The sequence below is a fragment of the Caretta caretta genome, chromosome 15, assembly GCF_965140235.1.
Source record: "Caretta caretta isolate rCarCar2 chromosome 15, rCarCar1.hap1, whole genome shotgun sequence".
Classification (NCBI taxonomy): Eukaryota; Metazoa; Chordata; order Testudines; family Cheloniidae; genus Caretta; species Caretta caretta.
The window spans coordinates 9411100-9426443 of NC_134220.1; the positions used below are offsets into that span (position 1 = coordinate 9411100).

Consider the following 15344-nt stretch of genomic DNA (forward strand, 5'->3'; position numbering starts at 1 on the left):
TTAAGAGATAAAATTAACTCACAATGCATTAAATATAATCAAATTGGTGAAGGGTTTAAATAAACCACACAGGTATCCAGCAACTGGCCAATGACAGGTAGATTTATTTTATCCCTCCATGACTAACTTAGAGATAACCAGTTCAGGGTTTATTTTATACCCTTCTCTCCATATGCCAAAACCTCAAGTACAGTCCCACCCTGAATCAACAGTTGCAAGAACTGATTGTATTGTAGTTGTCGAGGTCCATGTTGTACAAAGACAAGTAAAAAAAGAGTCAGTCAAAAAGAGGAAAACTTAGCTATTAAGGTCAACCTTTGGGTTCCCACCATACTATTGTGAGAGTTATTTTATCTGCAAAAAAACCGCTACTGTTCTACAGGCTATATTTGAAGTGCTAAGTTTTCTCAGATTTATTACGAAACCAGTGCTTCCAAAACCAGACAGCAGTAACTGAAAGCTGCCACGAAGGCTTGTGGTGTGAGAAGTCTGCTGTAACTTTATTAGGTTTTGATTCCTTCTGTAATGTAATAAAAGGCATACTGACATTTGAAATGTCAGAGGTAACAGGTAACACACATGCTGGAGACCAACACAGCAGAGTAGGAAAAACATCTGAAACTGCCTCTTCCTTATTAATAGCACAGAAGCCTGCTCTCTACTGCAAGTCCACCCATTAATCCAGCTAGATAACGTCTACTGAAGTAGCAAGCTTTACAAGAGAAGATCATCCAAGAAAGCAACAACTGAAGTGTTTAAAACCTTTAAAATCTACCATTCATCAGACTTCACACGGACTCATTTTCCTTTCCTATGGAAGTGAGTGACTATTACATGCACTAAAGAATCTGGTTTGCTAAGGCCAAAGGAAATCCCCAGCTAACCTCTCTGTACAGGTTTATATGGCTGCTGCGCACAGAGTTCACGTGAAAAACTAGCTCGATCTATCTTACCTCGTTCGTTTGCTTCCCACTGTAGGACATTTTCTTAACCGCCACCACTTCATTAGTGTGGGAATGTGTGGCCTGGAGCAGGGGAAAGAGAGAAAGAAATTAAATCAGAATTTTTTCCTATGGAGTCAGATGCGTCTTCGGCTGAATCCAGGCTTTCCCTTCTTAACCCACGTACTGGCAAGCTCACATGCTTAGGAGACTCCTTTCCTTTGGACTCTAATTTAGGATACCACCATTTGGACCCCAGCTGCCATATGGGCTCATCCATTTGTCTAATTTCAAGCTATCTCCCTGCCTGCTTCTGGGTATCAGCAACAGCTCTACTACCGTGCAAACCTGGGACCCGACTCTGTGTCTAGTGAGAGCTTTGCTACTGACTCTAGCAGCATCAGGATCAGGCCTCTGGGAACCGCAGAGCAACTTGGCAAAGCACGATGCATGCTGGCCCAGCTGACAACGGCTCTGCCCAGTAGCCACCAGACCCCAGCTAACACAAAGAGAATGAGTAACGGCTCTCCTATTGGATTGACCTAATATTTTATTCTCCCTGGACTCCTTGGGACATCCCCCAACCCCAGCAAATTGCAGATCTGGTAGCTGTTTGACAATATGAAAGCCTTCTCCTGAAGGGTAGCTGATCCCAAAGGCCACCTTCTGGAGAACTTCACTGGTCTAGACAAGGCCAGCAGGCAAGTGTGCCTTTGCAGTGGTTGATATATGGGTATGGAACTTCTGGCACCCATCTCAATCCCTCTATCCCCAGTTTCCAAGAGAACTCTGTTTTTTTCCTGGAAGGCCTGACAATCAAGAGAGATCAACGTTGGCCCAATACGTATTCCCCTTTCCTCCCTCCCACTGTTTCCAGTCCCCTTCACTGGCTTTGTTTTAAACGTTGAGGGAGATTTTATTATGCTTCATTTGTATTATGTATTAGCAGTACTGCACATGACCCTAATGCTTTGGGGTGGGGGCGGGGGAGACGGGGTATTTTAGTACCAACGTAAAGCTTTTTTTAAATGTAAAGGGCTTGGCACCAAAAGATCCCCTAGATTTGGTTCCAGAATCGCAGCAGTTGGAGATGAAAGCTGTATTAGGTTGTTACACCCCGCCCCCTTGGCCAGTGAAGGATCATGCCCTGCCCTATAGTCTTCAACACTTAGTTTAGTTTTAAAAGATTCAAGCAATGGAGCTCTCGTGACTTTCCTTGAAAGACTAACCTGCAGCCCAAGACATTGCACTGTTAGTAAGGAATAGACTCATCACAGATATAATATTATGGGGCAGTTTTACCGCATAAAGAAAAGGAGTACTTGTGGCACCTTAGAGACTAACCAATTTATTTGAGCATAAGCTTTCATGAGCTGCTCACGAAAGCTTATGCTCAAATAAATTGGTTAGTCTCTAAGGTGCCACAAGTACTCCTTTTCTTTATGCGAATACAGACTAACACGGCTGTTACTCTGAAACCTGTCTTTTACCGCATAGTAACCAAGAAATAATAAAGTTTCAGGAACGGTTTTGAAGTAGAGGGAGTAATCTACTTCACTTACCGGATGGGGTCACCCAATTTAGACAGCCTATGTGCACTTGTTTTCTTGACCGCTAACAGGCGCCATATTATGAAGCTGAACCATCTGTATCAGTTCAAGCACAAATGACTATTTCAAAACAGCACAGGGGCTTTGTTTAAAGACACCAAAAAATCCCCCCAGGACAATCAGATTTTAAACAGACCCTGTTAGGCCCCTAAATGTCCCCTACTTCATGCGAAGTGTAAGCCTTCAGACAAGTCTTACAACATTTGATACCCAACCCCAACACACAGAGGTCATCGGGTTTGCTATGAGCCTGAGGGTGCATGGATGTTCCTTGTCACCGTCCCTTTGTGCTATAGGATTGGTTCTCATGAGGCAGGTATTGCTATTTCCAAGAATCCTGTTCTTGGAGAGCTGATCAGAGTGACAGTGTCATTTGCTGGCTTGTGCATCCAAACCAAAGCTGGCAACGATTTTCAGGTCCAACACCCTTCAATTCTCCCTCCTTGCCAGGCCTCATTAAAAGCCTGATCCTGCAAGTTGTCAAGTGCCCTCAGCACCCAGGGAGTTCAGCTTGAGACAGGGATGATCAATATACATTGCAGGATTGGACCCCTAAATAATGAGAGGTGATGCTGAATCTTGGGTGATTTTTATACGTGTGCTACAATATTGTACCTAGGCAGCACAGGGAAGGCTCAGGAGAACACTTCAAAAGTAGCACAAGTTTCCTGCCTTTTGAAAGCGTAGGTTAAATGTTTAATGTTATTTCAAGGGAACAAGCTAGACATTAGACCATGTATTGTGAGCTAACTGCGTATTAAATATTTGTATTATCAAAGCCATTGAGTTTATGAAAATTGTACTTTTCTTTAGCTTGCATAACAAAAGAAGAGTTGACTGAAGCTTGAAAACTCATGGCTCCAGAATAAGTGATCTATTTGCCTGGATTGGCAACAAGCCACCTTGAGCTCTCCAAGAGTGTCAAACACAAAAAGTGAACAATTTAGTCTGAAACATGATTAAATGCTGTTATCTCTGTAACCACTGGAAATTTGAAGAACAAGATTGGCAACAGCTGAAAGCTCAGAATTTGCAATAAGTTAAAAGGGAGGCATAACAAACTTGGTGTTTCACTTGTGTGGACAAGTAATGTCCTTTCACAAATATATTAATCCCCCAAGATGTTTTGTAATGCAGACAGTGTCTTCAAGGGAAAATAGTGCTACACTGGGTCAACATAAATACCAAGAGAATTACTGAAGAGAGTTAATGGATTTAGACTAATGTCTGGCACAATGGAATAGGTAAAATTGTGTTCTGCCGTCAGAAGCATGAAGCCCTCATTGGTGAATTAAGGAAAGCCAGAAGAAACAGCTTTTGGATAAGATGAAAAGCTGTAGCCCTGACCACTTGAGATCCTAATTCACCATTAAAGATCTCAAGCACATTTTGCTTCATTGGAGTTAGCACTGTCATTCTGGAAAAATTTCAAATTAATTCTTTCTACCACCCCCATTATTGGATATGGGTTTCCTGCCCTGACTTGTTGCAAAGTATTGCTGTTCCGTGTTAAACAATGGCCATATTCCATCATAGCAGAGGGAAATTGTTGCATTTAAAGTGCTTTGGAATCCTTCAGACTGAAATAAGCTAGAGTTTTCAAGTGTAAATGACAGAAATACCTACATGTTGAAACATTTTGGGCTGCCTTTAGCAGATCATTTGTGAAGACACTGGCAAATCACAATGGAACACAGCTTTTAATACCCCCTCATTTGCTTTGTCAAATACCATCCACCACTTTGTTTTCATGGTTCAGTGTTTAACTAGCCTAATGTTATTGAGGAAAATGATCTCTGACTGAAAGTATGAAATTGCTTGGTGAAGGTGCATAAACCCCGAAACCTGGTGACAAAATGAGGCCAGAAATATTTTAGCCTTTGTTCAGTCCACTAGGAAAAATACTGATAATAGTGAAAAGTAGCTAGCACAGCAGAATGAAGTAACAAAATTCCTACTTTCCCAAGTATTCTGTTGAAGTTTAGTGCCCATAGTAGGGCTATGAAATTCAGATGCTATCATTATCATAAAAAGGAAGAGATCAATGCCTTTGCTGAATACAGTGGTGTCTGTACCAACTCAGATAAAAAGATCAAACAGAACAAATGCAGCAAACTAGCCAATCAATTGCGCCTAAACACACACACTGCACTAGACAATTATCCTTAAAAACAGAGCACTGCTCAGTAATTTTGCCGTACAGATAATGACGGCTAGAAAGCTCAACAAAAGCACCACCACAGAACTAGTCATACTCTACAGCTGTAAGAAAGTGCATCCAAAATGAAGACACAGATCTCTGTAGCTATTTCCCGCCAAGCTGTCACATTTATCATCCTACATTAATTCTCAGTTATATATGTACACTTCCATGCATTGAGATGTCACCCCAAGTTGTTTCAATGGACAAAACAGCAAAAAGTTGCTAACAGGACTATATAGGGGAGAAAAACTGGGCCAATAAGAGAAAGGCAAACCATTGTCCTTCTATGATTCTAATATGAAGAGTGACAGGCAAAGATGACAAATCTTTGGGGAGATTTTTTGAGAACTGAATGGAAGGGAAACAATTTGCAAGAATAAAACTGTATGCAAGTGGGGTTCCAGAAGGGCATTTCCAAAGGTGAACCCATGTTGTGGGTCCGTAGAATCACAGAAGTTCAAGCTGGAGAACACCTGTTAGAGTCTCTCTCTGCCAATGCAGGATTATTCCCTACTCAGTATATTTTCTACTGTTTTTGTACATTCTAGTTTCAAGCACTAGGTACATAGGTAGTGCCATACCCAAACAGACCATTGGTTCATCTAGTCCAGTACCCTGCCTCTGACAGTGGCCAGTATCAGATCCTTAAGATCTTCAGAACTTTTGGGTGAATCCCATGTAATCCAGGTGACTTGCTGCTATTTTACTTGTTGCAACACCTCAGTCAGTTCCATATTACCAGAAAAGAATGAGTATTTCCCCAGCATAGCCTGGGATGAAGACTAATGCAATGCAAAGACTATTCAGGCTGCTCCCTTTGGTCTGTGCTGGTGGCTTAGCAGACCTACTACTTCCCTCACAAGCTTCCATAGACCTTAATAATTTCCTTTTTATTTGACTTTACATCTTTGGCTACTTGCTCTTCCAACTTTACTTTTCATCTATTCGAGGTTGTGGTCAAGGTTTTCAAAACTGATGAATGATTTTGAAGGCCCAACTTGAGACATCTTAAAGAGGACTAATTTTCAGAGATCAGATGCTCGGCACTTTCTGAAAACTGGGTCCACTTAATGTGTTTCAAGCGTGGCATCCAAAGTCACCCATCACTTCTGAATGCCTTCACTTCTGTTCCTTTCTAATGAAAACGTAGTTCAGCTGAAGCATCCCTGAATGAGGCACCACTGAACCAGGTTTTGCTTGCCTTTTTTGTTGGGGCGACGCATATTTACCAGGAATCTGTTATAAGCTCCCAGGCTTAAATCAAAGGGCAGAGCTTAATTTTTGTGTTTAATTTCACTATCTTCCTTATTTTTTTTAATTCTTGCTTTTTGAAATTCAGCGTTACAGTGCCAAGTTTGGGTACGATTCCTCCCACAAGGATGCTGAACTTAATTTATCATGGGCACCACCACACAGTGATTCAACTTCAGTTGCTTTTTTTTTAAAATTGCTTCTCTAAACTATTACTGCCATGATATTTAATCAGTTAATGTGGATATTTAACATCACCCACGAATACCGTTTCATACAGATTCTGCTATGGTTAAAAGTGCTGCGGTAGGAAGGGAAGCAGGATGACACTTTCAAATGCTCTCAGTGATATGAGCATCTCAATATCTCTAATGTTAGAAGCGGTAGAGAAATGGCACAGAGGACTCCACGTTCTCTTTGTTTTTGCTACTGACTCAGTGAAGATTCTAGGCCAGCAACCATTGGACCAATTTATTACTGAAAATGGCTTTTAGCTTCAGTTGTCTGTTGAATTCATCAATTCCTGGGATCCATGAATTTGCAGACAATTTAGAAACACAGAGCAAATAAGACAGAAAACAAATTCAAGCCACTTATGTTCATTAAAAGAACCCATTATACTTTTCACAATAACAATGATGTTAAAACCTGGTGTTTCTGATAAAAATTAGCTTGCTGGATTATGTTCTGCCTGGCTAAATTTGTCCATCTTCAACCAGATACAGCATTCCCATCTCACCGCGAGCAGCTGTGTCTTAAATGCCTTGCATTGATGCAGTGAGGTTGGGCTTCGCCCAGAGACAGCTGCACTTCAGAGGTGGATTAAGAGATGTCTCTGTCATACATTCATCTCACAGGTGTACTGATAAGAAGCTAGTGTATGTAAGGTCCTCATAACTTTGTATCAGAGTCACTTCTAAAAGTCCCATGTTTTACTATTACTGACAAGTGTTTCTTTGGAGAAATGTGGGTGAACAAATCTACTTACAAAGTAAACTGCTCCAAAACTTCCATGTCCAATTTCATGTAAACCCACAAATATTTCCTCAGGATCATCTTTGTAGAATAGGTCAGCTATCTCTGGGTCCTTCGGCATCCCTTTGCGCATGTTGAACAGTATTATGACCTAGTTCGCGCTTTAAATTCCCAATCAGTTTCTTCCCTCATTGACAAAGTAGTTTGCAGATAACACAGCACCTGGGAGAACAACAACGTTCATCATTTACCAGATACTTTTATGCATGTTTTTGTTCAGACTTTCTACAGTGAAATTAGAGGAAATAACTTCAAAACAACAAGGCTTACCCATTGTTTCCTTCAAGTACTATTAGTCAAATAGAGGAGTATAGATAACTAGGCATTCTGTGCGTAATAGCCATTTACTGGATACCGAACTGAGTACTGCAGTTTGAGGCTATACTAATGTCCATTAGAAGAGGGAAGTTGTTTCGGGATTACGTGAAACATTACGTGATAGAAGTTTATACAAACAGTCTCAATGCAGATCCCCTGATGTGCCAGTTTTTAAAGAAACACATTTTGTTATCCATCCTTTTATAAGTCTCTCTTGTTTGGATATCACTCTCTTTCCACTTGCCAATTGGTGGCCTGCTCTATTTAATTTACAGAGGATAATTTGAACTGATGGGATTTTCAGGAAGTGCCTAAATGCACTAGTCCCATTGGCTTTCAATAGCTCCTAAGTCACAAAGGTGTTTTTGAAAATCCAACCCTACAGCCTGTCAGTGGTTTTCAAACTTTTTTTCTGGGGACCAGGTTGAAGAAAATTGTTGATGCCCGCAACCCAACAGAGCTGGGGATGAGGGCTTTGGGGCTCTGGGCTAGGGGAAGGAGGTTGGGGTGCAGGAGGGGGTCAGAGCTCTGTGGTGGGGGTGGGGATGAAAGGTTTGGGATGCAGGAGAGGCTCCAGGTTTGGGGGGAGCTCAGGGCTGGGGCAGGGGGTGCAGGCTCTGGGGTGGGGCCAGAGATGAGGGGTTTGGGTGCAGGAAGGGGTTCCGGGCTGGGTAGCTCAGGGCTGGGGCAGGGGATTGGGGCACGGACCTACCTTCAGCGGCTCCCAGTCAGCAGCACAGCCGGGGTGCAGAGGCAGGCTTCCTGCCTGTCCTGGCACCACGGACCGCGCTGTGCCTGAAGTGGCCAGCAGTGGCTCCAACGCGGAGGCACGCAAGCGGCTCCGCCCGGCTCTCACCCCCAGCTCCGTAGAGCTGGTGCTCGGGGCAGCGCACGGAACCCCGTGGCCCCCCTGCCTAGAAACCGGGCCCGCTGCTGGCTGCTTCGAGGACACAGCACGGTGTTGAAACAGGTCGGTACTAGCCTGTCTGTCAGCGGTGCTGCCCAGCTAAGGACTTTTAACGTCCCAGTTGGCGGTGCTGACCAGAGCGACCCAGTGCCTGACATGCCGTGACCTGGTACTGGGTCGCGACCCGAACTTTGAAACATATTGGCTTATGTCATCCAACAAGCTCAGTCTTTATTGGAGCTCATCTTTCTTTAGTGTGTGTACCAGCTCACACAGCAAAAACGCTGTACTTAATGGAAGACATAAGACGTTCATTCAGAAAGAAGTTTAATTCCTGAAAATAAAATCAGTAGATTGTTTCTTATTTATAACAAGTTGTCCAGTAGAAGAAAAAAAACACACCATGAAAATATAATACAGGCCCATTTTATATTTCCATTCTCTGGGTCACTTTGGGTTACTGCTCATCAATGTCAACCAAAACACACCAATAAGACAAGGAGGGGGGGAAGAGGAGCAACAACAAACCATGCTCTTACTTGCATCATATTAGTTAATACAGACAACAACAATAAATGGCTCTATGGTATTTGACTTGTTTTGCCAAAAGTGAGGGGAACTAGTCTGAGAATTTGGGGTTTGATGTTTTGAAAACTCCCCGTTAGAAGAGCAAGATGCTCAGAAATCTGCAACATTTAAAAATGCAAGCTGGGCCTGGAATAACAGCCAGAGCCTCCAGTAAAGATTACTTTGCTGTTGAGAAGGAAATGGTTCTGCATTTTCAAATTTACATTGCCATTATTTTTAACCAAAAGCTGAAATGTCGCCACGTTTGTCTGTGGCTTTGTCAAGTTAAGATAATTTTCTACCAGTTGGTCACTGGCTTTTTGAGCAAATTTCTAAACTCTGACATCAGTGCATAAGCACAGAAGCGCACAATGTACCATGTTGCTCTCATGTTAGAAAATAGATCCTAAATGGCAGTAGGACACCTGAGAATGGACTGGTCAAAATACAGCAGCCATAAAATAAACTATACAGCACAACAATGGTAGGCTTGGAGGTACTGGTGGTCTGAAATCTCAAGGTGCCATGATGGTGAACAAATCATGCCACAGCCTGCAATCATGGCCATTCAGACTCTCTGCATCAGGACTTCTAACTAATGGAGCGTAATGCATGACAGATAAATACATGTTAACTAAGAGCATGCAGAATATACTCAACTGAATCATACCTGTTTATCTGTGGCACAAACCACAATCTATGGCTCAGATGCATTTCAGCAGCATCTTTGTGTGTGTTCTCCTGTTGTCTCCCCAAGTTCTGTGCACTCTTTTTTCCTGTAAGGAAAAAACATGTAGAGGAACACTGTATAAATTCTTTGTACATATGCTAATATCTATGTATGCAGATATTCAAGTTAACCAGTAGACTTCCTCTTATCACTGGACCGTGCCGGGGTGCCCCAGGACAAATAATGCCCATTATCAATGCTGTTCTTTCCCTTTCAGGTGAAGAGAATTGACTTTCCCCATGTTCTATAAGTAGGGCCCTACCAAATTTGTGGTCCATTTTGGTCAATTTTGTGGTCAGAGGATTTTAAAAATCATAAATTTCATGATTTCAGCTATTTAAATCTGACATTTCACGGTGCTGTAATTGTAGGGGTCCTGACCCCAAACGGAGTTGTGAGGAGGGGAGGGTTGCAAGGCTATTGTAGGGGAGGTTGTGGTACGGCTACCCTTATTTCTGCACTGCTGCTAGCAGCAGTGCTGCCTACAGAGCTGGGCAGCTGGAGAGCAGCGGCTGCTGGACGGGAGCCCCGCTCTGAAGGCAGAGCTGTCGTCAGCAGCAGCGAGGAAGTAAGAATGGCATGGTATGGTATTGCCACCCTTACTTCTGTGCTGCCTGGCCAACAGCCGCTGCTCTTCGGCCACTTGCCGCTGCTCTTCGGCCACCCAGCTCTGAAGGCAGCGCAGAAGTAAGGGTGGCAATACCGTGACCCCACCTAAAATCACCTTGTGACCCCCCACAACTCCCTTTTGGGTCAGGACCCCCAGTTTGAGAGACGCTAGTCTGCCCTGTGAAATCTGTATAGTCTAGGGTAAAAGCACACAAAAGACCAGATTTCACTGCCCGTGACACGTTTTTCATGACCACGAATTTGGTAGGGCCCTATCTATAAACCTCAGACCTGTGATATATCATAATGTGGGATGCAAGAGAGAGGTCACCAACTTTATCAAAGCTACCACTACCTCAGTCTTGTATCCCACTCCTTAATCTCATTCCTATCCCCCTCAAGTCTTTTCCCTCCATTTCCTGTTTTTGATCCCTATCAAATTTCTGAACCAGCACTTGTATCTGTTTGGTCCCAGACAGGCCCCTCTTTTTGAGCTGTCCATAGCTGGCCGAGCTGGTGAGGCCCTGACTCAATGGCTTCTCTTTGTTTGGATGTAATATGGTAACTTGTGAACCCCTCCAATCAAGTCCATTATTTTAGAGATTGTTCTAGGCATCTATGGGCAGGACCCTGTTGATTTCTGTGAAAAAAATCTGAATACCACTGAGCTTTGGAGCTGGGTTAGCAGACCTGTTAGCTTAAATCAGGTCTCACCTGTCTATAGATCAAAGAACCAGTTGGTGGCAACTATTAGCACCTTCCATCATCAAGGATACCTGCCTATTACCCATCTCCCCTACAGCGTTGAGCACCATGATAACCCTGAACAATTTATCTCCCAGACAGAAACAAGGAATAGTGGGGGAAGGGGAAAACATGGACCCTGCCATGGAGGAACAAGGAAGGAAGGGGGGACATCGGGACACACCTGACGTATAGTGGTGGGGGAAGTTGCAAGGAATCCCTGAAATAGCAGCAGATGGGAGGGGACAAACAGGGAGCTTGTGGGGGGAATGGAGGGATGCAAGGAGCCTCTGGCATGTGCAATGAGCTCAGCCGACAGAAGCCTAGTTCCATAAACATGGTAAGTATTTTGTACGACAAATGGAGACGAAGAAAGCCCTAACTCTTGTAGGGTACTCCACCTGGGTGAACCACGTGTGTTTCAAGGACAAAGCACCCATTGCCATCAAGACGAAAACCTTCTTGTCCTCAGTTTTCAGCTACGATGCCATAAAAACGAGCAATAGTACTTTGCAATGATATCATTTCCACCTGATGCTCTCCAAGCACTTTCAACACATCAGTAAGGTAAGTATTATGCCCCAGGGGAGGGGAGGAACTGAGGCACAGAGAGATGAATACGAAGTCAGGTCTACAAACTTTTGCCAGAGTTGTTGCCCATCGGGGGGTGCAATTTGTGATGGAGATACATGTGCTGGCAAAACCCCTGGTGCAGACACAGTTATACTGGCAAAACTGCGCTTTTGCTGGTAGAGCTTATTTTGCTTAGGGAAGGCTGATGGAGCCACATAGGGAGTGCTTTGCTAGTCTAGTACACCCACATACCACTGCCTTCCCAGGGCAGACCTGGCCCGAGTCAGGCAGAGCTAAGAACAGAAGCGAAGAATCTTGTCTCCCCATTCCCTGCAGTTAACCGTTAGAGGACACTCCCTTGACAGACATTCCTTCTCTTTCATCCAGCTGGCACCAAGAATGGCAGCAATACCATCTCAAAGAAAGACACCTTTGTCCATCCCCCTCAAGAGGGCAATACAGTGAAACATTCGTCCAAATACGCTTCCTAGCAAGATTCCAGGAAGAAATCCTGAAAGGCTACATTAAAAAGAAAGAAGGCTCAAAAATAAACTCTTGACAAAAACCAGATGAATAAAATTATTATTCCTTTGCAGAGGACTGGCCCCACCCAAAGGAGCTATATTTACAGAGAGCCGGCAGGTACGTGCCAAGAATGTGTAACAGGTCTACTGTCCGTTACCCAAGTGAGAAATCCATCTGGGTTTAGAACAATAAAGAAAAGTCGTATTGAGGAAAATACCAGTTTATCCAACTCTCTCTACTTAAATGCACCCTTCCGCTAACCAAGAAATCTGTGCAGTTCAACTACATTGTCTTTGAAAGACTATTGAAAGCAAGAACCATTCTTAATGCCAGGGCCTGGGTGATGCTATCTTCCTGCTAACAGGGAGAGAGACAGAGTCAGGCAAGGAAACTGATGAGTACTCATCACAACCTTATTGACACTTAGTATTTTCCTGTAAAAATTAAAAAAAAAAAAAAAAAAAAAAAAGCAAAACGAACTGCAAGATGTCTGCCTCCCCCCTCACCGCCCAAATCACTATTGCATGTCCAACCGAATTGAACATTTTTGCTGAGTTCCTTTATAGTGCTCCGAAGCACACCTAGCATCTCAGTATAATAGCACAGGATCCTTGCTCGGAAGACCTTAATCTAAGTGACATGGTGCAACCAATAGGGAACAAAACAGAGGAGAAACATTGGGCACAAATCACAAGGTTGCGTTGCTACTGGGCAAAGTCAAGGCTTTTAAAACGAAGGTGTTTGTTTTAGTTTAAGGACAGATTAAAAGTCTTAGAAAACTTTAAATTGAGTTGGATGTCTCACTTCTTGTAGCATTATGGCAGATATGAGTCATAAAGAGGGACAGCTGAACCAGTTCAAATAATGATCGACTGAATATTTGTCTTTGTTAAGCTACTTAATTAGGACAGCCAGAGACAATTTCTACCTAAAAGAGTCTTCTTACAGTCCCAAGCAGCAAACTGAGAAAACACATGTTGTGAAGCAGTGAAACATTGACAGTGCTTCAAACTTGGCCAACACTTTCAAAAGAAAAAAAAAGGGACTTGAGATTTTCAGCACATTCTGCAAATCAGGCCAACTTCCAGAGTTTCTCAAGTTGGGCACCCAAAAACTGACCCACTCATTCACTGGGCACTTTTGAAAACCTCTCAGCCTTAGCCTGGTCAGCTCTTGTTAACTACTACTGACATACAGCAGTGCTGCTAAAAATAAAAGGATCTTCAAATACCCAGGGCAGGGAGATGGGACTAATGTTCGGGAGAAAGTAACCGCTGACAGACACTAAACAATTCCTTTTTCATTGGTAAGAAAGGAGGAGATGAGACAGATTATGGGCCTAGATCATGCTACCACTGAGGACAATAGGAGTTTTGCCACGGACTTCAGATGGAGGTGGAACTGAGCCCTTTGTAAGCAAAGGAAAGGAGAGGAAAAATACCAGAGAAAAAGATATCCTCTACCCTACACCGTCTAATTTAAAATCACACTGATGATCTCCAATATGCAAGAGGTTTCTCAGGTGACATGGGACTGCTGCAGCTTTAAGGACTATCACAAGCATCCTAACCACAAACTGTTACATGAGTCGACCAGTGCTAACTTGTACCAGGATGGTGGCAGAAGCCAGATGGGCAGAGGGGATGACAAAGATTGTCAAACTGTTGGGGTATTCTGGGGACTTTATGGCAGGTCCTTTTTGGAAGCTCTTTAATCATCTAGCATCACTAGAAAGCATCTGTGGCGCTGTTTTCCCTTTTCACACACAGCGGCACTGTGAGTACATATGACTTTTTTAAACAGCTATTTGTATGCTTGCAAGAAATATCAGCAGCACCGTTCCATTTCCAAATCTTTCACTGAGACCCATGATAGAAACATGCAGTTATACACCATAGAACAACAGAGAAAGGATCTCTGGAAGCTTTCTGTTTTTCAAACTGATGGATAAAAGAAAAATTAAATAGAAACAGACTTAGCTTCTGGGAGCTGCCTGAACTGTAAATTCTACCTATCACTATTTACTGAACATCTCAACGAGTCATGGAGTCCGTCTTTTTTTTTTAAAAAACTATTTAGGACATTCTCATACAGGATCGCAACGTATTTCCTTATTAGGAGTCTAGTATATGTAAAATTAGTGGCCAGTAAGAAGAACCTTCAGCGGTGATCGTCTGGCCTATAAGCTTAAAAGGTGCCATAGCTGCCAGCAACTTCTTGTGGGGTTTGAGTCTCATCCCCAAGAAAAGAAAGGGAGTACCTGTGGCACCTTACAGACTAACCAATAGTCTCTAAGGTGCCACAAGTACTCCTTTTCATTTTGCGAATACAGACTAACACGGCTGCTACTCTGATCCCCAAGAAAGAAACTTCCCACAAGCATATCCAAATCTGCAGATTCAAACTCCACCAAATAAAGTTCTAAGACCTCGAGTCTTCGCATCACTCCCTCCCACCCCCAAACGGGGAGTTACAGTACTTTACACGGTTTCTCTTGGACGTTCCCAGAAAAGAAAACAAGGGGAAATGCATTGGATAAAGGCTTCACTGCTACATACAGAAGCCACCACGGTTGTCAGGTAAACTACTTGTGGAGCTGTTGGGATGCTTCTGAGACCTCTTTCCACTCAGCTTCTCAAGAACTCAGTTCGACTCCAGATTTCGTCACTCAGGTATCTTGATCTGGCATACAGCAAAACTACACTGAGTTGATAAGACTCAAGCACAGAGTGGGTATGGGGCGTGCCACACATCCAAAGCTACAAAGAAATCCTCTTCCTTTATATACATTTACACATGGCATCACATGTCTTGGGATTGGCTTGGTTATTCTGAAGGAACCAATCCCTGTTGGGCATGCTCTGCCCATGCACTGTTCATGCATAATCTGACCTCTATTTTATCTGACAGTTAGGCTTGTTTACTAACACCAGGATGTTCCTGCTGATCCTGCATACTGCTTGTTGTGACAACTTAACCTTTCGTTCACCTTCCACATCACGCCTACTAAGAAATGAAGCAAGTTACTTGTGTCAAGTTACGTATGTCAAGCCAGGCCTACTGTAGCATCAGGACAGAACCTATAGTTCCAGTAGTCAACAGGGGCTACAAATGGGGCTCAAGTTGCAACCGTTAGCTATAGCAGTAATAGAACCGAGTCTTCTTAGTCTATGGTTTGTAGAGGGCAACATGATCACATACAGGGTATGGCCATGCTACAGAACTCCCTCAAGTTAGTCAACTCAAGTGACCACACTCATTCTAGGCTAGGCACAATCAATACTGCTAGACACAGATTTCCGAGAGTAAACCACATGGGTCATAGTAACAC

The 15344-nt window shown here is 43.3% G+C and overlaps 1 protein-coding gene across 2 annotated transcripts in view; it reads right to left on the minus strand.

The window, feature by feature from the left end:
- TAOK3 (TAO kinase 3) overlaps window positions 1–15344 on the minus strand; it is a 138428-nt gene that overhangs the window by 65458 nt on the left and 57626 nt on the right. For both annotated transcript variants that reach the window (XM_048820876.2, XM_048820877.2), the window contains exons 2-4: window positions 9503–9608; window positions 6994–7202; window positions 954–1025 (exon numbers count right to left, since the gene is read on the minus strand). In XM_048820876.2, coding sequence (XP_048676833.1) covers window positions 954–1025; window positions 6994–7113 — 192 coding nt within the window. In that variant the 5' untranslated portion in view covers window positions 7114–7202; window positions 9503–9608. The remainder of the gene's footprint in view (window positions 1–953; window positions 1026–6993; window positions 7203–9502; window positions 9609–15344) is intronic.